Source organism: Canis lupus, chromosome 1 (genome assembly GCF_048164855.1).
Source record: "Canis lupus baileyi chromosome 1, mCanLup2.hap1, whole genome shotgun sequence".
NCBI lineage: Eukaryota > Metazoa > Chordata > Mammalia > Carnivora > Canidae > Canis > Canis lupus.
The window spans coordinates 21,057,070-21,079,992 of record NC_132838.1 but is presented as its reverse complement, the minus strand read 5'-3'; the positions used below and the strand labels follow the sequence as shown (position 1 = coordinate 21,079,992).

Genomic DNA, 22,923 nt, shown 5'->3' with positions numbered 1-22,923 from the left:
ATCCACATTGCTCCCACCCTTGACTTCTGAGGTGTTTTAAACTCTCTCTTTATCCCAACCACGGGGGCGGGGGGGGGGAGGAAGGGGGAGTCGCTGCCTTTTAAAACAGTACATTCTCCCAAATAAAATGTTATAGGTGTAGTGTCCCTTTTAAGTCACTTTTGAACAAAGTGCCCTGATTAGCATGTGCAGATTTCTTTAAGAAGGAAGAATTTGAAGAAAGCCCAGTAGAGACTTGACACGACATAGAATTGAAAGGCAAAAGTATCAGAAATGTGAAAGTTTAAATTCCAATCAGAACACGGTATTGTGGCAGAAATACATCTGTTAATAAATAAAGGCTGCAGTCTGGAACCCAGGCCAGACAGGGTTCCTTTAGCGCTGCAAACAGGAAACTCTCCCAAAGTTTAAGGGGAGTGATGCGCAACTCTCAAACCATGTTCCTAAAGTCCCCAACCAGTAAACTCAACTTTAAGAAATATTCTTCAGAAGAATGATTTTATTTTGCTTAATAAAATGCAATCTGAAAATAGATCTGCCTAAGATGATACAACGTGCCAGTTTATTATAGATTCTAAAATGTCAAAAAGCCTCTGACTAGGAAGTTTTCCGAAAATCCCATGCATTAACTTTCTAGCAGATCATTTCGTACTTCAAAATATCATTATTTTACAGAAGTATCTTTCTCAGTTTTGTCACTATTCATCTGTGTTTCCTAGTTTACATAGAACTGCTTTTTTCTTTAGGACTATGATGATTTCCTGAATAGATTCTAAATATTTAAATATTTTATGGACACACAGCTCCAAATCTTTTCTTTTCTTTTTTTTTTTTTAAGCATCAATAGTGTTACCACATATCACTTTACCCTGTGTCACCTTAGAGTCATGTTTGAAGCATGAAGGGCTAACTTAAAACCGATCAAGTATACACACACTTTGGAAGACTGAAATCTAAAATTACCTTTAAATTATATTGATTGTGAAGTATGAGATTTTTTTTGTGACTCTGATAATACTGGAGAAAAATGGGAAAAAATTGTAAAAAAAACCCAAAAACCTAGTAATGTTTTGTGTCAGTTCTGAAATTCTCAATTATAAGACTCACATTTGGGTTTGCTATGTGAAGCAAATATGTCTTTCCTGTATCTTCTTCCTTGAATTTTAGCAACTTTTAAAATTGCCACAATCATGTCTAAGATCTGTATATTTTCACTGGATTCAAAGTTAAGATTAAAAAAAAAAAATTAACCTCATGCTGGCAGGTTGCTGACCATGTGCATGGCCTACATGGTGATTCCAAAGGAATGACGCCAAAGCATTTTTTTTCCCCTTAGTGGCATCACTGTGATAGAAGTTTCAGGTAGGCTTGGAAACACTCATACAACATTCATAATAATGAAATATGGCAAAGTCTAAAATATCCAACTGTGATTAAAAAAAACATTAAAAAATTAAGTTATAAGGAAGAAATCACTAATTCTCATGCCCCCAGTGGTACTGTGATTTTAATAAAACAAAACAAAACAAAACAACAAATAGGGAGTGTAATGCAAACCACATTTATAGTGGAGCAGGAAACAAACAACTATTCAGCACAATTTCCTGTAGATCAGTTGGAAAGGTATTTAAAGACTGCACTAGCTATTAGATCTTTTTTCCTGGCCACTTTTCTCCCCAACCCTCCTCCCTCTGTGTTTCAATGTCCTTCCTCCAAATTCTCCTTGAAACAATGCCATCGCCTCTCACTCTAAGGATGCTTATCAATTATCAACACTAAATCTAAAACGTTCAGACCTTCCAGAAATTAGGGATTAAATAAAACTAACCAAATATGTAACCAGTTCATATTTTCTTTCTAAGAAATTAGCCCCAGAGAAATGTTCAAACTGGCATCTGTGAATCTCATGCAGGGATTTTGGAAATTTAATCAGAGGCAGGAGAGCAAGATGTAGCCACAATATCAAGATTAAGCGTCTGGTGAATTTTTACCAGCTTAGTCGTAAAGAACAAAACAACATAATTTTGTTCTAAGCAATCAAGCACAGAAGAAAAAAAAATTTCATTGTTATTTTAAAATGGGGAAATTAAAATGCTTTATATGTCAACAATACCAAAAAGTAAGCTTACTAAAAGAAGTTTTTCCTGTATGTTTTTTTCTTTGATATGTTTTTGTTTTCTTCAATCAGTGGGGAATTGAAAAATTATATTAGTTTGTGACCTAAGCAAATTTTTGCTCTGCAACAGCAGCTAAACAATAATTTTAAGAAATAATGCTTTTATACCAGCTACTTCCATTTATAATCACGGTTCTGAGAATAGTCAGTATGTGAAATAACCTTTTTTAAAATACTAAATGCAATTTGCATGGTTGATAGTTGAAAACACTACTGAAAACTTTTAAAACCCAGGGGCTACCTGCACGAGGCTGGAGTCTACGGAAACGAACTGTGAGGTTTGCAAAGAAAGGGCCATATGTAAATTATACTGGAAGATATTAATACTGGTGTTATTTAAAATTACGCTTTTTATGTTAGCACTTCCTGTGGTACATGGGGGAAAAAAAAGCTAAACAACTCCATATCCTAATTTCTACTTTAAAAAAAAAAATTTAGGTGGCTGCTGAGATTGTCTCTTATTCCTAGGTAAACTTTTTCCTAAGAATGCATTCCCCACTGAAGTGATCCTGATATTAAAACGTTCCTCTTTATTTTTCTCCATCTGAATCAGGAATCATGAAATTATTTTACTTTTTGGCCTCGATATCAGAAATAATCAACATCCATTTTCATCTCTGAACTTCAGGGAGTTGAAAAGCTGCATAATATGACCAACAGTCAGAATATAAACATGGAGAGCTCATTACCATTTACTTTCTGAGATTTGATGACTTGACAAATAACTATTTCAAAACAACTAGTTTGAAACATGGTTTGAAGCTTGTTAGTATAAAGCAAAAAGAGCAATTACAATAATTACAGGTTTCTCTATACGGTTTAACACATGCACATTCTGGCGAGAGATGATGATGTGATCTTAAATTACCATTAGGAGGAAATTTCGCCACTTTTGTTTTCAATTTCATTTGCCATAATTTTATCTTTGTGGAATTGCTTTATTTTTAGGTATGTGGAAATTCGACCAAATAATTACTTATTAAAATTGTTATTCAGTGAATAAGAAGATGGAAGCAGTTATAAAAATCAACATTTCGAGCAGTAACTATACCAAGTGTGGACCAGGTAATGCCTGATACTGCTCCTAGCCTCAATGAGGGACAGACACAGCGGCACAATCTGATGGGAGCTTACACTCCTAACACTTAAAATAAACCGGACTTAATTTTTTTTTTCTGCAAAGAGCCTCTTTCCTCTTAGTGAAGAAGTAATGCTTTCAAATTTTTTATTTAGCTGAAAATGGGGTTCACGTGTTATTTAAACCTCTAACCCACAAAAGAAAAGAAATCACAAAAATCATTTGGTTAAGTTTTGGTATTAAACTCTCACCTGAGGAGGAGCTGGTTTTCAAATATACATTCTGGTTTATATTCAAGATTGATTCTTTGATAGTTCTAGTGTTAGGATATTTGTAGTTTTTAGCATCCTAAAAGTCCACACACTCCAGACCAGCTCCAGGGGCTCACAGAAAAAGAAGAAAACAATTTGTGTGGGATATGGTCATAGAAACACTTTATAACTTCAGATAACAGAAAATTCACATTTTTCTTTGTCCTAAAAGGCCACTGACTCTAATATTTCTCTTGCTAGTGAGTTAGGGGAAAACTGATTTTTACAAACCCTGCAAGTTGCCAGCTCAGAAAAGAAAAAAAAAAATCATAATCGTTGCAATGCTTAATTGTGCTCTTCCAACAACCTAAAATCAGAGTGTTTTGGAATGATTTTACATTTTTCTTCTTTTGTTTATTCACAGGGAAAAACCTGCTTCCTCTGGCCTCTCTCAGTTCAGAGAGTTCAAACTGAATTTAAACAAGTAATTGACTTGTCACTGGGAAAAAAAAAAAAAAAAAAAAGAAGGAATTCAGTGCTTGTGTTGTCTTCAGAGGAGAGCTTGTGTAACAAATAGCTGATCACACTTAACTCCAACAATTTAAGTTAAAACACACACTGGTCATATGCACACAGACACACAGAAATGCACAGATACCCAAACCCAAAACAACAAACGAAACTCAAGAAATGTAAAGTCTCTTCGATAGGCATTTCGAACAATTAACTCATGGCATACACAATCTCCACAAGATGTCTGGCACCAAATCAAAAGCCGCTGAATGCAGAATTACAGCCAGTACAATACACACTGTAGAATAAACAAAAATCTGCTTCCCCAGTGTGTGCATGAAGGCATTTTAAAAAATGGTATAGAATTGGCCCCATCCAAAGAACGCGTACAACTGGACTTTGCTGTCTGTTTCATAAAGCTAAAATTTAGAACTGGTAACCATTCCTGGTTTCAAAAGCTTTCTGCTAGGGTTCCAAATGGCTATTTTTTCTAACTATAATGTATGTACAATTTGCTTCTTTCTAGTGTTTGAATCAATAGAGATACACATCACCAGATTTGTTTTTAATAAACGCCTTAAAACAGTTCCTATAAATACATTTCCTGTGACAGAGCGATCTTGATTTTATGAGTACCATCCTCTCAAAAAAAAAAAAAATCTAACAACCAAAATATTTGGCAACTGAGAGGGCATATTAGTGATATGATGTCATATTCAGCATTTTCTTATGGTGGAGGCAACTGGCAAGCTGTGGGAATGGAACACATATTTTTAAAAATTCCTTCTGGCTAAAGGGGAGTTAAAAGGTCCAACACTTAAAGTAAAAATTTGTCAGTTCAGACATTTAACACACAAAATTAACAATCAACATCTAAAAAAATCACATCACTGGTAATTCCTAAAGATAAAAACCACAGAAACGTATATTCACTGTAATTCTCTTTCACTGCATAAGGGTCATATAGTTCCTGAATCTATTTTATTGCTCCTGAGGCACTTTTTCCTACTAACTCTGATAGCATCATTCACAAAATTTCCATTACAAGTGCTTTAAAAATTAAAGGTACTGGCTAAATATGTGTGAGAATGTCCAAAAGATAATAGGCAAAAAGTCTTAAGAACTATACGTGAATAACTACCAATTGCAAATTAGGCACTTGTTTAAAAAAAGGAAGTTACATAATCCTAATATTTATGTTTACAAATTTAGCCACTTTACTGGATCAGCTCACAACATAAGCCATTTGTTTTAAAATTATATTTCCCTTAACACACTTAACTGTTCCTCTAATTACACACTATGTTCTCTTTAAAAAAAAAAAAAAGATAAAAACTGGATACTTTTTATAAACTTTCGACAATTCACTCACACTTTCAAGTAAAGGGGAGATTCAAGTAAATGATACTATTTCAGCAGTGGCCCATTCATAAAAGTGGTTTCTTGAATAAAATCATAAATCTCCCCAAGCCATACTTGCACCCCGAAACCCTGGTGTACATGTGTGCATTCCAGTATATGCTCAGCTAGATATAACCATTATGCATACACCGGGAAGTATATAGACTCCTGCCTACACCACCACATACACATGTTTTAATTCGTTTGCGCCAATTGCTACAGCTGAATTGGGCCTTCGTGAAAGCTCTGATCGGTCCCTTTTGGCCCAACTATCACACCCTGATTAAGATCAATCCAAATGGAAGTTCAAAGTACAGACACAGCAAGCAGTTTGTAAACGGCTGCTTTTCACTGCCCCCCCATCTTCTTTTTCTATTTTAAAATAATAAATGTCTCTCCCTCCACCCCCCCACCAACAAATCTTCCAGAGAGAGCCCCACATACCGATCTGAAAATACTGAAATCCTTTTCCTTCAGAGGACCCAGCCGAAGGGGGGGAAAAAAAAAATAAACCTCCAGATGGCAAGTATAAACCTTCTGCTGGGGTTATGCACAAAATACCAGACACATTTTTTTTTTTTTTTAAATAAAGCGTTTCTGTCGAAGGGGGGAAAATTCAGCAAAGAAGCCACACAACACAAATAAGTTACAACAATATTGTTATATGCATGAGTGGGTCCCTGGTTTTCTGATTTTTTTGGGGGGGAGGTTGGGTGGGGTGGGAAGGGGGAGTTGTTTTACTTTCCCTTTTTGGTTAAAAAAAATAATGATAACAAACTTCTATCATCTCCTTCTTCATTAGACGTCTCACTCCTCTGTCTTGGCTCTTTTTTTTAATTTTAATTTTTATTTTTTAACCTTTCAGATGCTCTCCAGTTCACTTTAGCTTCCAACTCAGACTAGATATAAAAAAAAAACCAAAAAAACAAAAAAAAAAAAAACCCAGCAACAACAACAAAACAAAACCTCAGTCCAGGGAGAAAGTTACCCCCTCTTTTTCCTCCCAGCCTAAGTTGGAGAGGAGGGTTGGGAGGGAGAGAGTGGGGGGGGGGGTCTCAATTCTGCTCATGTCTGCTTTTCCTTTGCAAAAAAAAAAAAAGAAAGAAAGAAAGAAAAAAAAACAGTCACTTGCAAGGAAGGCACAAGAATTCCCCAAAAGTCGTTTTGCCCCCTGTCTCCCCTGCCTCCCCCCCTCCCACCCCTGCAGCTCTGCACCTTCCTTGCAACTTCACCTGGCTGCAAACTTTGGCTCTGGGATGCAGCCCTGGAAGCTCTGGAAGCCACCTCTGTTTCTGCTCCGGGGGTGGAGGGGGTAAGGGGTGCGGGGGGGTGGGGGGACAATTGCAAAAGAAGAAGGGCAGCAGGGCGGCGGCGGCCCGGCCCGGCCGGAGCGCGCACGCGGCCCCGGGATGCTCGGCCCGCGGGCGCCCGGCCCCGGCCCCGCCGCCCGCGCCCGCTTACCGCTTTCCCATTATAGTAGTACATCAAAGAGTTGCCGCCCATGCCCGGGATTGTGTATGCGCAGTACATGTCGCCGAGCTCTCTCCTCCGGACCGCGCTAACAACTTTTATTTCAAACTCGCTGTCCCTTTTTTTCACAACAATTCCTTCAGTTGCATTTTCCCATCTGGCCGGGCCAAGCGTGGTGAATATGCAAAGCAGGAAGAGACCATTCCCGGCGGGCGGGGGGGGCCGCGGCGCTGCTGTCAGACGCTCGGGCGCGCGGCGGGCCCGGAGGGCGGCCCGGAGGCGGCGGCGGCGGCGGCGGCGGCGGCGGCGGGGGCGGGGGCGCGGCGGGGGCGCGGCGGGGGCGCGGCGGGCCCGGAGGGCGGCCTGGAGGCGGCGGCGGGGCTCGGGCCGGGGCGCGGCGGCGCCGCTCAACTTCTCCGGGAAGGACGACGCCGCTGCCACGGGCTTCGGCCGCCTCCACTCCCCCTGCTCTTCTTTGCTCTCGCTCCGCTTTTCTTTTCTTTTTTCTTTCTTTTTCTTTTCTTTTCCTTTCCTTTTCTTTCTTCCTTCTTTCCTTCCCTTCCTTCTTTCTTCCTTTCCTTCCTTCCTTCTCTCCTTTCCTTCCTTTTCTTCCTTCCTTCCTTCCCTTCCTTCTTTCTTCCCTTTCCTTCCTTCCCTCTTTCCTTCCTTCCTTCTTTCCTTCTCTCCTTCCCTTCCTCCCTTCTTTCCTTCCCTCTTTCCTTTCCTTCCTTCCTTCCTTCCTTCCTTCCTTCCTTCCTTCCTTCCTTCCCTTCCCTTCCCTTCCCTCTTTCTTCCCTTCCTTCCTCCTTTTCTTCCTTCTTTCCCTCTTTCTTTTCTTCTCTCTCTCTCTCTCTCTTTCTCTCTCTCTCTCCCCCCCTTTTTTTTTGTCCTAGGCACCCCTTTTCTTCTCTAAAAATTTCCACTCAACTGCCTTAGGGTAAAAGTGGAACAGGGTCCATTATTGAGCAGAATACAAATGCAGTTAATTGACTCCCCCTCTCTCTCTCTCTCCCTCTCTTTCTTTTTTGTTTTAATTTGATTAAAAAGCGAGTGGCAGGAAGGGAATCGTATGATGCACATCTAATAACTCTGCCATCTGTCTCTGCTGCTGGCTAGCTCCCAGCATTGTACGCAGCTGCCTGAGAACTCGACTCGGGGAAAGGGGAGGGAAAGGGGAGAGAGGGGAGGAAAAAGAAGAAGAAGAAGAAAAAAAAAAAAAAAACCCAAACCGACCCACCGCGTCTCCGACCTCGCTCGGGAGGAGAGAGGGGGCAGTGTTTTCTGGCTGCTTGGTCAACAACCTACAAAGCGGGGTCGCGGGGCTGAAACAGAGTCACGGCGCGGCCCCGACCCCGGGCACCCCACCCCGGGGCCTGCACCCCACCCCCGACCCCGCGCACCCCCGACCTCGGGGTCTGCACCCCCCCATCCCGGGGCCTGCACCCCCCGGACCCCGGGCACCCCACCCCGGGGCCTGCACCCCCCCCACGACCCCGGGCACCCCATCACGGGGCCTGCACCTCCCACCCCGGGGCCTGCACCTCCCATCCCGGGGCCTGCACTCCCCCCACCCCGGGGCCTGCACCCCCCATCCCGGGGCCTGCACCCCCCGACCCCGGGACCTGCACCCCCCACCCCGGGGCCTGCATCCCCCCATCCCGGGGCCTGCATCCCCCGACCCCGGGACCTGCACCCCCCACCCCGGGGCCTGCACCCCATCCCGGGGCCTGCATCCCCCCATCCCGGGGCCTGCACCCCCGGACCCCGGGCACCCCACCCCAGGGCCTGCACACCCCCACGACCCCGGGCACCCCATCCCGGGGCCCGCGCACCCCCGACCTCGGAGCCTGTACCCTCCACCCCGGGGCCCGCCCCCCCCCTCTGACCCCGGGCACCCCATCCCGGGGCCCGCGCACCCCCGACCTCGGGGCCTGCACCCCCATCCCGGGGCTCGCCCCCCCACCCCACGGCCGCCTTCTCCGCCTGCAGCCGCTGCTGTCGGGTGGCTCGGGCTCCCCCAGCACCCACCCACCCACCCACCACCCTCCTAACGCTATTTGTTTGCGGGGCTCCGCAGCCGGACTTTTCTGATACATCCGAACCTCCGAACGACTTACAGCTGTTCAGTCCCTAAAAAGAGGCACCTCTGACACCCCATTTTTCAGAATTCTGCATCCTCCGAGTAGCCCCATTTCTGCATGAATATTTTCACAAACGTTCCACGTCTGTACGCTTCTGGCTAAACTTTAAGCGATTGAAGGAGGCGGAAAAATCTTCCTCCACCTTTTTAGGGATCACAATTGAACAATAGCATCTTTCTAAATCACGACGTTTCTAACAAGCAAGGCTATATATTTATTTGTTTTCTTTTTAAATAGCATATCATCCAACAAAAAAAAAAAAAAAAAGAGGGGGGGGGAGGAACCAAAAAAAAAAAAAAAAAAAAAGGAAAGGAAAGAAAGAAAGGGGAGGAGGAGGGGGAGGGGGGAGAGGAGACGGGCGGACTTGAGCTTGCCAAATTCAGAGCATCCCAGGAAAGGAGGGCCTCTGGGAATTGATCCCAAATGAAACTAAATCATTTGCATATGCCGAAGCAAATGCCACCCGAGCATACATCTATTCTCAAGAATCAACTTTAATAATTCAAAGCACCTATTTCCTTACAATTCAACATGGTAACAAAAACACATACAGTATTCATAAACAAGGAGGGCCCGCGCTGTCCCTTCTGAAAGAGGAAAGGCTTGGCTTCATGGTGGAAAGTTTCTCCCACACTCTAAAATAAACACACACACACACACACACACACACACCCCGCACATACACACATATAGTGAAGGCCCAGAGGTTTGTCTAACTCACTTGCTCTGCATTTATTCCGAGGGTCCCCAGAGGTTTGTGTAAACAGTACTTGAATTATAATCACACATTTCATTCAAATTTCATGCTTTGAGGATTTTTTCCTCATTAGAACAGTTAGTTGTCAATCTGACAGGATCACATTTGTAACCTTTAAACCACCCTCAGTGTTTCATACATAAGGCCAGGGTCCTCACCTACTAAAGGGAAATATGTAAAAACCAGGACTTAAAGAAAAAAGAGAGAGGCTGCAATCTAAAGAGAGAGAAGTTGAGGGTTTTATTGTGGTTGCTCCTTTGTTGTTTCTTAAGGAAACCCCTTATCCAGAAGGCTGTTTGGAGAGCCTGTCTAACTTTATCATCCTAGATGGACCTCTAGGAAGATTTTCGAACCATTTTGATAAAGAACCATTCTGCTTCATCTACAATTAAGTGCCTTATCTTATATATTTTGCAGACATACAAGTGCCTTTCTTTTAATCATGTAAGTATAAATACAATTCTCATTAATGAGCTACAATTATTATTTTAAATATTGACGCTCTCATTGCTTTTAAATGTATTGTTAATGCATGCGTGAATAAATATTTTTAATCTGATAAGGTGAAAGAGATTTCTAAACTCTGACAAATCAGCACATGGGACTCAAAAAAATTAAAACGGTACTAGAACGTATAAGCTCCTGGGCTTCATTAACTAATGAAAAAGAGCCTGAAATTCCAAAAGTACAAATTCGCAATGATTAATAAAGATACCCTCCTCTGAAAGGTGATCTATGCATTATAACCACTGAGACACGGAACGTATCATCATCCACCGGGGTTCAGGTTTGGGTTTGCTGACCTTGGAGTACATTTCAATCACGGAACTCAAGTCAGTGGCTTGTCAACTGAGACATGTCTGCGAATTCAGACTTTGAAGTTTCCTTTGTGACAGAAATATCACCCATGATAAATTTTTAGTGTGATGCGTGGGGAGATAGCACAGAAGTAGAAGAACAACCGAAGCTATATGCATGAATCCATGTGTTTCATAATAATTTTAAAAGAAGTCTTAATTACAGCAGCCAATTTTCAAGGGCCCCCAACCTGGTCTGTTTGTTTCACCAGTGAATAATTGGGCAAGTTACCTAATAGGCAAAGAGTCCCTTGTTAGCACCAAAATGATAGGGAATGGAAGTTAGCCACACAACACAGGAAGCCACCGCTCTGTCCGTGGTGGTCAGCTGAACACCCCAGGGAGACACGAAGGGGTGGGCAGCGTGGTCAGGTGTACTCTCAGCCGCTCTCGGGAAAGACACATCTTAAAAATCTTACAAAATCAGTAAGACCATCGCGTAGAAGGACAGACTGCTGAAGTATGTCCGCATCATTCTTAACTTCTTCTGTAATTCGAAGTTCTTTTGTCATTTTCCAAAAAGTCCTTGACAGGTACATTTGAGGTGAGGGAAAACTGGGGACACATACCTACAGCTGTCATGAGAAATCTGGGGGCTCTCTGACCTGATATCCCCAATGCATGTATCACCTACAAGGTGGACATTTACAAAAAACAAAAAACAAAACAAAAAAAAACCCCACAAACCTCAATGAATGCATGCATGAATGAAAGAGTGAATGGCCACATTAAAGAACAAGTCGATAATCAAATTCTACACAACCTGAGCGAAGAGCCTTGGATTTTTGTATTCATTCAATCATCTCACAACTATTCAACAGCAATTTTCGACTTTGTTTTGAGCCCCACTGGGGAACTTGCAGAGGATCCAGAGACACGTACCAACACTCTTCCTAATCTCAGACACCTGACCACACGGCCGAGGGGATGGGACCTGTGCCCTTGAATAAAATGGGAAAATATGACCAATGACTAATGTGAAGTAGGGACAATCATACAAATATTAAACAGAAAACAAAATTATCACACAGTAAGGAACTAAACTATTCCCTCCCAATCCCAGATCTCATTAAAGTAAGTTCTACCCCTTTTTTTCTGAATAATGACTGTATTATGCAATTACTGAAAAGTCCAAATAAATAATAAACACACCACACATGCACACGCAACATCACTACCCTGTACATCGTCCAGAACAAGGCAAGTGCCAGTAAATGAGCTGAATGAATGGAGGAATGAATGATGGTTACATGAAGGGGGCGAGTCATCTTCCGCCCCCCGTATAACTTGGTGGTACCGAAACAGCTCCAGGTTTCTATTGAAGTCGCTGAACACCTATGGTTTTTTCATACAACTCTTGCTTACTTCTACAATGTTGTTGTTCCTTTATGCCCAGCATAGCTGAATTTAGCTAAACATCATACCCCAAGGAAAATCATCTATAGGATTATATGACATAAAGGGAACAAGCACACCTATAAATGAAATTACCACCTTAAGTAAATATCTATCCCGTCAAAAATTTTGATAATAAAACAGTTAGCTAATCCATGCATAGTGATATACAATTTAAAGAACACACAATTGCCTACACTAAATCTTCATAATCAGTACTCTGTGCCAGGTATTGTCATTCCTACTTTAAAGATAGAGAGTTAAGGTGCAAAGGACCTTCGATGAAATTTCATGGACCACAAAGCTACCAAGAAAGTGGGATCAGGATGTGGACCGACAACATAAAATCCCAAGGGCTTAAATGTGAGGGTCAGACATAGGTGTCTGAGAATAACAACCTGGCTCCTTGATGGCAGTGTGAGGGTAGCCAAATCACATCTCAGGTCTGAGTTTTAGTGCCCTCATTTTCACACAAGCACTTCTTCTGAGGCCTAAGCGAGAGGACACCTAGCTCAGCACATCAGCGACATGTTAGAAATGAGAGTGTTTTTCCTCGTCCCTTCCCTGCTACTTCCTCCAGGCAAGAGTGCCTTAGCAAAAACGGTGGCAAAATGATCTCCAACCAAAACAGACTTAGGTAACACAAGTCTACTAAAGTGGAAAAAAAGATTTAAAAATACAGAGCCATGCTAAACTCTTCACTGTTAAGCAACGATATCAAATTACACAGCTTTTTGGAGTCCTCACCGCTCCTGACATGAGAAGCACGTATGTACCATTAAATACTTGAAGATATATTTCTATTGATGCGTTAGTATAGAAATCTGTTCTCATATTTAAACATAAATGAACGGCAACATTTGCCAAGTCAGGGAACGGAGGTCTACTAAGCTACTACTTATTCACTGAAAAAGGAGGTATTACTGAGTTTAATTTACCCAGATGTTAAGCAATTGGATTTTTCTGCTCTCCAGTAGGAGTCGCTATAAACAAGAAATTTAATTCATAAAGTAAATTCATGGTGGCGTTTAGTTAGCAAATGCATATACAAGGATTGTTCATTTTAATACATTTTCATAAATGATGATAGCTTATACCTAAGGAAGGTTGATGTTTAAGATCCACCTTAAACTGCAATGACAAAAATCCTTAGTAGGTATGAGTACAACTTTCATAGAAGACTTAATTATCCAAAGGAGGATGCAGACACACAGCCACACATATGGAGTTGAAAAGAATTTTTCCTGATATCCGTGACTTGACACAGCCTTGCAATCTTGTAGTAAATATCAACAAACTTCCTGTATGCACATGCCTATATACTTCTCTGTATTGGGGTTGTTCGAAGGTAAAATAACTATGTTTTCTTAGTAAGCAAGTAAGCTTTTTACTTAAAAAAAAAAAAAAAAAAAATTTCCTCAACTGGAATCCTAATTACCTTAAACTATTTCCAAAATACACATTCATCTGGGGGAAATACTTCTCTCAGATAAATATACTTGTCAGATGAATATAAAAATATTTATCTGAAGTAAATCCATATGACATGAAGAACAGAGATGAAGCACAAACCAGCTCTATCTTCTCAGCGCCATAAACTTATTCTCATGGCACCATTTAGATATTATCAGGTACAACAGTTTTAAGTATTTGTACAGTTCAAACATAGACAAGTTTAGTTTGGATGATACTTTTATCACAGAAAAGTATCAAATTATCAGCTGAGAGTGTGAAATCTAATTTCTATTTGTGACTTTATCAGTGACTTTGTATTGTTATCTTGAATTGGATACTTAATATGGCTTGGGTTCATATGCAGACATCCAAATGGTTTATCACATGATCAAATATTTATTTTCTCCCTGGCTGGTCAGATAGCTTGTAGTCTATTGATTATAATGTAATTCACATTGATTACGAAGGTAAGCAAAGCGGGTTATTTATTTACTTATTTTTTTAACCAGACTTTCTACCTTTCTGTGGCAGTATTTCCCTTCAGAAGAAAGAGGGAGATTTTCTTATTTTGCTTTATATGGTGTCATAAAAGCTCACGCAGACATAACATTTTGTTCTGGTGACATACAGTAGCATGCAAAATAAATGCAAAACCAAATCTTGTATCCAGTTGGATCTGCTTAGACTTATTTTCCCATTTCTCCACATATTTTCCTGTTTCTGTGGTAAAGAATACAATGAGTATGTCATTACCCACATGGACATCACATCTATGAAAATCAGCAAAGCCGAAGAGTAGAAGATGGTATTAGCCTGCAGACTGGGGAAGATGTATGTAATGGCATGTGTGATACGGTGAAGTGAAATAGCACAAGTTACAAGCCTAGCATATAGATCTTTGTGTTTAATTACAATGGAAACTGCATGCTTGACTCTCAACTGAAGCTCACCTCTTCCTTCCTCAATTTCATGCAAAGACCCATAATTGCAATAGTCATAAATCCATTCTACCAAATCTCTGAAATATTAAATTAGAAAAAAAGACAGGACAAGTGATACTTCTGACGACTAAAGGAGATGTTTTAGTGAAGGGAAAAAAATTTCATTATGCTCCTTATTTTTCTCCAAGACATCAATCTCTTTCCCCTGGGATAACTGGAATGTTCTTTGAAAAAAAAAATTTTTTTTTTCCTTTACCCTAACCCACTGTAATCCATAGCCAGTCTCCAAGTTTGATACAAAAACAAACCATTTCTATTTTGGTGCAATGAGGAAGCATCGCCCTGGACAATATAAAAACAGAGACGGAGGAAGTTGACTCAGATTGCTGCACTTCCCAGATGAAGGGACCTAGCAGGCTTACCACAATCACCTGAATCAGATGAAATAAGACGCAACTGTTTTTTCCGTCAAATTGATGCACGTGTAAAAATGAATTCCCAAAAAGTTAAAGGGGGAAATCCTGGGTATGTTTGTTTGTCTGGATGAAGGATTCCATTTGAGAAACTTTTGACAAAATGGACTGATGAAACAGATTGGAATCTGGGCACAGGATGTACACAATTTTTGAAAATTTGTGAATAAATACTGAGCTTCCCAGTGCATTGCTCAATGATCAGAGGGAAATGTGATATCACAATGAAAACCATTTTCATTCTAAATAGAATAATTGTCTAGGGTCTGTCAACCCTCTTTGGGGTGGAAATTCTAACAATTTCCTGAGGTCCTAACTGTTGATTACATTTAATTGTTTGACATCGTCCAACAAGTAGAACAACGAATTGCTGGGCAGAGAACAAACAATTTTCAAATACTTTAATGGCTACCCCTGATAAACACTCGAAATAAAAAAAAGAGTAGGTAAAGAGAATGAAGAAAAAAAATAAGTTTTAAAATGGAAGTGAATAACCATGCAAGAATTAGCATCCTATGCATATCCATTACTGAAATGCCTATTTGAAATGCCTGTTTTATGAAGGTTCTGCCCAAAATATCGTTTTGTGTAACTGGAAACCAGCCACTTTAGGCAAAAATTAAGGGTATTTCAAGGAGAAAGGAGGAGCAGATTTAAGTTTCTTCAAGGTCAATCCATAGCCTAAAGCTTAAGTCCATTTCCTGACCTAAATGTTGTGTTCTTTAACTCAAAATGACCTTGAATTTTAGCTACTTAGTTTTAAAGAATAAATGACCTCTTCGTTCTGTTAATCGTAAGCACTTAGACATCCACCCCACACGTAAACACAGAGATGACCATGAAGAGACAAATGAGACAAGTTTTGTATCCTCATCCATTAAAAGAGAAGAGCTTGTAGCAAATCTCATGAGCTAGCCAAAAGACATTTTCAAAGAAGTTTTAAAAGGGATAAGATCCAACTAAACACAATTTTGGGCTTCTACTAAATAAAATGGAAATAAATTCATAAGCTCTACTTGATATCAGCAGCATTAAAATTAGAATAGTTTGGCAAAAGTTGGATATTGACAAATTTTGGCTTCTAATATAGGCCAACAGAATCAGGAATAGACGAGGACTTCCCCAAAGTCATATGGCCGTAATGGTCTTATTTCCACTCATTCACGGTTGAGTAAAAACTGATTTAAAAGGATGTCTTTATAATCATAACTAGAATTATTGTTAACAGTGCTAACTTGCCAAATCACGGTGCCTACAAACCAGAGGAATGAACGTTGCCTCTATTTGCGTCCCAAAATGTCTGTCAGCGTTTTGTCTTTTTTGAACACGATCATCAAATGCGTTCTGAACCTAAAACAATTTAAATCCTGCTTAATGAGTCAAAATTCCAAACAGGTCAACTCTCCCATCCTTATCTCGAGTTAGAGCTTTCCTTTACTGCAGAATGTGACATGCTCTCTAACATCTGTTCAGAGCCTGCAAGCCACGTTCTGCATGTGGCTTGAGCACCTACCTACTTAGTGTCATCGTATGAGAAATGCATTGTGTGCAAGGGGTAGGTACAGAAAACACAATAAACATGAGTTCTTCAAACCATACCCATTTTGCACGTGGGCTGTGTCCTCCCAACTTGCTAAAGCAGTGTTGATCTTTGATCATTTTCTCATACTTCTTGTAATAAAAATAGGTACACTTAAAATAAAATTATTGTGGGGGCGCCTGGGTGGCTCAGTTGGTTGGGAGGCCGGCTCTTGGTTTTGGCTCAGGTCATGACCTCAGGGTCCTGGGATCCAGCCCTGCACTGGGCTCTGCTGCTCAGTGGGGAGTCTGCTGCTCTCCCTCTGCCCCTCCCTCTACTCGTGCGTGTGAAGATGTGCACGTGTCCTCCCTCAAATAAATAAAGCTTTAAAAAATAAATTAAAATAAAATTATTGTGTGCATAAGGCTTTTTCAGAGTTAAGCATTTCTGTATTGAGTCACTATTAGTACAAGTATTAGACTAGTGACTGTATTTCATAAGTAATTGTTAAACATGGAAAAGTAAAAAAGAAATTAAATCATCTTTTTTTTTTACTGACTTTCAAAAGAGCTAGTTTCTGATTCTCCAACCAAGTACGGGAGGGAGGAGACCTCCATCCCCATCACCTGTTCCCTTGTACTCATTAGAGAAAGCAGTTTAATGTGGAGGCCAGAAACCATGATGCTGAGTTGAGTTCTGGCTTAATTTCTATCCAGCTCTCTAAGCCTGAGCGAGTTCTGGCTTTATCTAAATCTCAGTTTCTTTATAAATAAATATGTTTCAAATAAATAACTGTTAAATTGTGATCATGACAGGGCTTTTTTTCCCCCCCAAGTTTGAAATTCTGAGATTTATGGTTTTATTATAATGAGGTATCTCTGGACAATCAATCTCTGAAAATATGAAAACAACCAAAAATTGTTTCTGCAGTTAAACAAGCCAAAGCTCAACTGTCGGGAAAAGATGCACAGAAGCTGCTAGACAGAAGCTCACTTCCATATCTGTGGCCTCTGTCTTAATATGCCGGATCTGCAACTCTCAGCAAGAGAAATGACATCAAGCTCTGCAGTCACTTCCAGATAAGGATCATTCTAGATCCTCTGGATTCTCCAGCAAAGTTTAATGCCATAAATTGCTGCTAAATAAATCATGCACCTACTTTATTGCTCCCAAATACTATAAATTTATAAAGAGTAGAGATCAAGATTTAACTTTCTCTGCCCCACCCTCTGACCACGTAATATGCACGTAACAAGAGCTTAATCCCATTTTATTCATTGAGTGAATGGGGAACAAAAAGAGATTTATTTCCTTCCATTCCCCAACGACAGAAATCATCAAGTCCAAAATTGTCAGAAAAACACATTATGGTCAGCCCCTAAGTTCAATTTCAGAATAAGTCAAGCCTTCATAAAATGGAAAAAATGAGCACACGATTAGATGAACATTTTCAAATAGAGCTACACCCACTTTATATTGATAAAACACAGACATAATACAGAGTTATGATAAATTGTTCTCCTGAGTTTTTAAATTTTCTAATGGTTATTTTTTATTTCATGAGCCTGGCCTTTCCCTTACCTGGTTCATAAGTGGCTGCAGATTAGGGATGGACCACATTTTATTTGCTGGGTTGGCAGAGAGCATATTCATTTACACATACACTTCACAGAAGGGGGCTTGGAGGATCTAATTTATCTTCCTTTCTTCTGTATAGAGCGGCTATTTTCTCAATGGAATAATTAATAGTGCCAACAATATGCCAAAGATATAAAAATGGATACATGCAAGCATTGTCACTTTTGAGAGGTGATACTGTTGTGCTACTTAGTATGTGCGATGCAGACTCCTGTTTGTTTTATGTATTCTTTAATTTTTCTTGGTAAGTCCACCCTACTTATTGAATCTATATTCTGCTCTAAAAATTCAATTTTATAAATATTTTCTTAAAGGGACGACAGATTCTCCTACGGCTAGACACTATTTCCTGATGACGTGGAGGAAAACAAAACAAAGAAGCAGGTGCTTTCATGTCATTTCCACATATTTAACTTGTTTTCTTTTGTCTTTTCCAACACGTTCCATGTAACTTGACTTTAGGCACTACAGAAACAAACAAAAAAAACTTTCAAGAAAAAAAAAAAGAGGTCACTTTGTCTCACTGCTAACAAAAATATGCCAATGACAAGAAACTCACCGACAGTTATGGCAAATCTTGTGGTTGGTTCTATCTGTCTATTATACATTATATCGTTATCATGGGCTGTGGAATTACATCCCTTGTTGGACTCTGAAGAGTCACAGTCCATGTGTGTATTAGTCCACAAGTGGATCACAATGGTGTTGGGACCCTAGGAAACAGTGTAAAGTGAACTTTTGCTTAGGGAATATACTCAGTGATAGTGTAGCAGCCTTGTATGGTGACAGATGGTAGCTATACTTGTGGTGAGCACAGCACAACATAAAAAGATGTTGAATCCCTGTGTTGTACACCTGAAACTAATGTAACAATGTGTGTCAACTAGGCTAAAAAAAATTTTTTTTTTTTAAATGAACTCCTGTTTCAACAACTACTCCCAGCCTTGTAAATCCTCCCAATGGGAGGAACTCTGGTCCACTGCTGGGCACCTTCCGGGGATACTGGCACTTAGTAGATGTGCAATAAATATTTGCTGATTTTTTTTTTTTGATACTTAAGCCTTTACGCTGACTCAGTACCAACTGGGGTAGAGTCGATATATGATCATCAGTCACTTCCCACAACTTCTGCCTGAACTCGGTGTTCCTTAACCTTTGGGGAGTGATAGACCCTCTTTGACAAATGATAGAAATTATACTCTCTGTCTCCAGTTACCTCTATGATTCACATTTTTGATGACTGAAATTTTGTTGACTAGAATTCTATGAGAAAGGCAGTAGCATTTTGTAAAGACTAGTTTGAAATATACTTGAGATCTGAATAAGCATATCACTTTTTATGAGATAGAAGTAAGGCATCAGGTGTACCTAAAGTTTACCATAGGTAAACTTTATATATACAAACAATTAATACAGTTTCCATATTCTTAACTAAGAAGAAATTTAGTCTGAACACATATACTAACATAAGTTATCATTCTTGTCGTTTGTACCATCTTAAAAAAAGTTTCTTAACTTATTGATACCATCATAGACACCTGGTAGCAATGCAATAGTTAAAGATCTGTCTGGGTTTCCTTTAAAATTCAATTTTCAGATGTTTGTAAGGAAATAGCCAGATTCTTAGATTTGCTATGCAGAGTTGTCTGTAGAGATGCAAATTTCATTTCTCTCTATATATTCTTTTCTTTCTAAAAAAATTTTTTAAAACTGCTAAGTCATTTTGAATCATACACTGCATGAAAATAGACTGTCTTAATACTGGAGATGGTTCATCTTTATTGTCTAGGGTCCTCCCCCTCCCCCCAATACGCAAAAATAAAACAATCTCTCAGCTCACCTCCACATCTCCATATACCTTAACTTTTTTTTTTGAATGAAGTACAGGTGCTTCATTTTAAATGTGGTTCCATTCCATTTAAAACCAAAAATCCTGGTAAGTGACTACAATGCTTAACATGTTGGCATTCACGGCGCTTGTACCGTGTAGACAAATTTGGGCCAGGCCACCCCTACTGTGTAATACATTTAATCTGGGCTCTGTAATCTCAACTGTGATTATCCTCTTTGTTGTTTTCAAGGCTGCAAGTTCCCAGCAAAGTTGGAAGGCCGACTGAGCTTTATTTTCCAGCGAATATTGTTTTTGCTCTGTTGCTGAGTTGGAAGCACAGCTGTGCAAAGTAGTTTCAAGGAACCAAGGGATGGTCACAGAATAACCAGCTCACAACTTCGCCCTGAGTTCACAAACTGTGGGCTACGTAATAATTATATGAGCAAGTCCACTGCCACCACCACTTGCATGACTTTTAGGCTAAATCTGTGTCAAGTAGTATTGATTTATGTTCATCTCAGGGGTATGTTTTTCCCCTGATTTTGTCCAACTTACAGAGCAATGGACAGGAATGGGACCTAATTTCATTTTCCATACAGTAACTAGCATGTTATTTGTGCTTTATGACTGGAACGGAAATAGTAGGAACAGAACCTAAACTGCTAGTTTAAGTAGAACCATAATGTTATCCTTAAAAAAAAAAAAAAAAAAAAAAACTTTATTTGGTAAAAGCATCATTCATAACAGTAAAACCAACAAAACACCCTAAACCATACTCTATATACTTCAAAATACCGCAAAATAATTTTCATTAATAACAAGTTTAAGTCTTATATTCATAATTAACTCTTCAAGGTTAAATTACTATTTAGGTACCTTTTGATGCATTATCATAGGAGAAAAAGATCTGCCAACATTTCTAAACAAGATCTCCAATTACACAGTTCCAAGATAAACAAAATGGACTTTAAAGTATTAAAAACTATGGGCCACAACACCAGCTTGGAAAAGAAAGTCCTTTCAGAAGAAAAGGAAATAGTATAACCTTTGAGCTCTTCTAAACAAGTTTTCAATGGAAGGAGATAGTGACTTTACCTTTCTAGAAGTGAGAGCAGATACTTCAAAATAGTAATTCAAATAATAACTGATACTAGTAATTCGAGTTTTACAGTGGAATAATAAATTATGACCGGACTAACTTTGGACTAAAATTATTAATTATTCAAAATAACTCACACTTCCTATTCTAGAAAATATCTTCTTAATCTTGACCTAGAGAAAAGTCACTATCTAGTAATATCTTTCTTCAGTGGCTAAGAGGCACTCAATTTCCATTGTCAAAGATACCCATTTAAGTGGGTAATATCCAAACATATACTGATGCGTTATTCAGATCTTACTTTTCAAGTGGAGGGGCAAGAGAAACTGGTACTGTATTTGAAATTTAATTACAAAAATCAATTCTCAGGAATTAAAGAGAATGCTCCAGAAGCAGGCTGAGGACCAGATTTGGCCACTGAATGCTGTGTGAAGAAGCTCTTGCTGAAACACAAGAACAGAATAAGCACATCCGAGCTGAGAGTGTGCCGGTCACAATCCTGGGACTTACACCCAGGGAAACCTGTCCTTAATTTATCCCGCCGTGTGTAGATTTGGCAAGGATCTCCAAACATCATTTACATACCATATGCCCTGAATTACCTAGGCACAATGGCTGTGGACAAATATGATGTTTCGGGTGTGACTGTTTGCTTCCTTTTTTAAGTTCTGCAGCTTTCACTTAATTTTTCCCATTGCCACATAATTTAATGCAATATTACGTGTTGCAAAAGAATGTTTTGCTAAATCAATAAATAGTTCACTGTGCCTTGTGATTAAAAGAAGACAACTCTGAGGTGGGTGAGCAGGAGGTATTATTTCTCCCATGTAAGAACCAAATAGGGAAATCAGCTCTTTATGCTTTGGACTCATTTTAACCTTTGTCTCCTTAATGAGCACATAAATGCCAAGGCATTCCGCAACAAAATAGAAATCAGATATTCTGGCTCCTAGGGAACATACAAAATTGGTCAGTAGCTTTTCATGTTTAAAAGGGATTCCTGAAAATAGACTCTATCTAAATTTGTTCCTCTAAGTAATAAAAGGCATTGTAATTGTCCTGTGCCTTGGTTTCCCCTCTTCCCTCAATAATGGTATTAATACAAACTCAGTATTATTTGTCCAAATCTCAAGCTAAATTTAAGGTCAGACTGAAAAAATGTGTACCTAAACCAAAAAGATCAATAACCTAAAAAAGGCTTGGAACAGAATTACGTACATATTTTTTGTTGTGTACTATAAATTTGACTGTATAAACTTCCAATTAAAAATGACATTCACACCATCATTTTTGATAGAATTTTGCACAGTAGGAATACTCATTAATGCAGGGTAATACAGTGTGATAAGCAGCTTAGACATCAAAATAGTAAAAAAAAAAAAAATGCCAGTTGGTCTACTCTGTACATGAGTAAAATAAAACTTAGAAAAATTAAATACCTGAGGAATTAATTAAAAAGAACACTTATTGGAATACATATATATTTTTAACTCTGTCAAAGCAAGAACATCCGTTCTCTGGTCAGTTTCTGTAGAGATCTCAGTCCTAATAAAAAAATAAAATAAAATAAACCCATCCTACATTTGATGATAAAACATTAAATGCATTGCCATATTCAAAATGGAATAAAATACAATTTAAATGATTTTACTTATCCTCCAACTGCCCTTCCAAAAATTGTGTGTGTGTGTGTGTGTGTGTGTGTGTATGTGTGTGGCATGAGTGTTTGCCATTTAATACGAAGCAACTCAGATATGTGAGTTCTTTTCACCATTGATAAAAGAGAAATAAAAGCCCAACAGCTACGTGTGTGAACATGGGTCATTTCTTCATCTTTAACTGGAAAACACGAAGTGATCATATATAATTCTCAACTGTTCGTTAAGGTAATTGGCAAATGAGGTGCGTCCATACATTAGCAGAGAAAT

At 39.5% G+C, this 22,923-nt stretch overlaps 1 protein-coding gene across 33 annotated transcripts in view; it reads right to left on the bottom strand.

Moving 5' to 3' along the window:
- The window catches only part of TCF4 (transcription factor 4), a 361,238-nt gene that overhangs the window by 92,168 nt on the left and 246,147 nt on the right, over window positions 1-22,923 (bottom strand). For 2 of the 33 annotated variants that reach the window (XM_072822791.1, XM_072822781.1), the window contains exon 1: window positions 6,881-7,157. The exons of 28 other annotated variants lie outside the window; for them this stretch is intronic. In XM_072822791.1, coding sequence (XP_072678892.1) covers window positions 6,881-6,949 — 69 coding nt within the window. In that variant the 5' untranslated portion in view covers window positions 6,950-7,157. Of the gene's footprint in view, window positions 1-6,651; window positions 6,675-6,880; window positions 7,159-22,923 lie in introns of those variants that run through there. 3 more of the 33 variants (XM_072822800.1, XM_072822773.1, XM_072822809.1) reach the window with 3 other exon arrangements.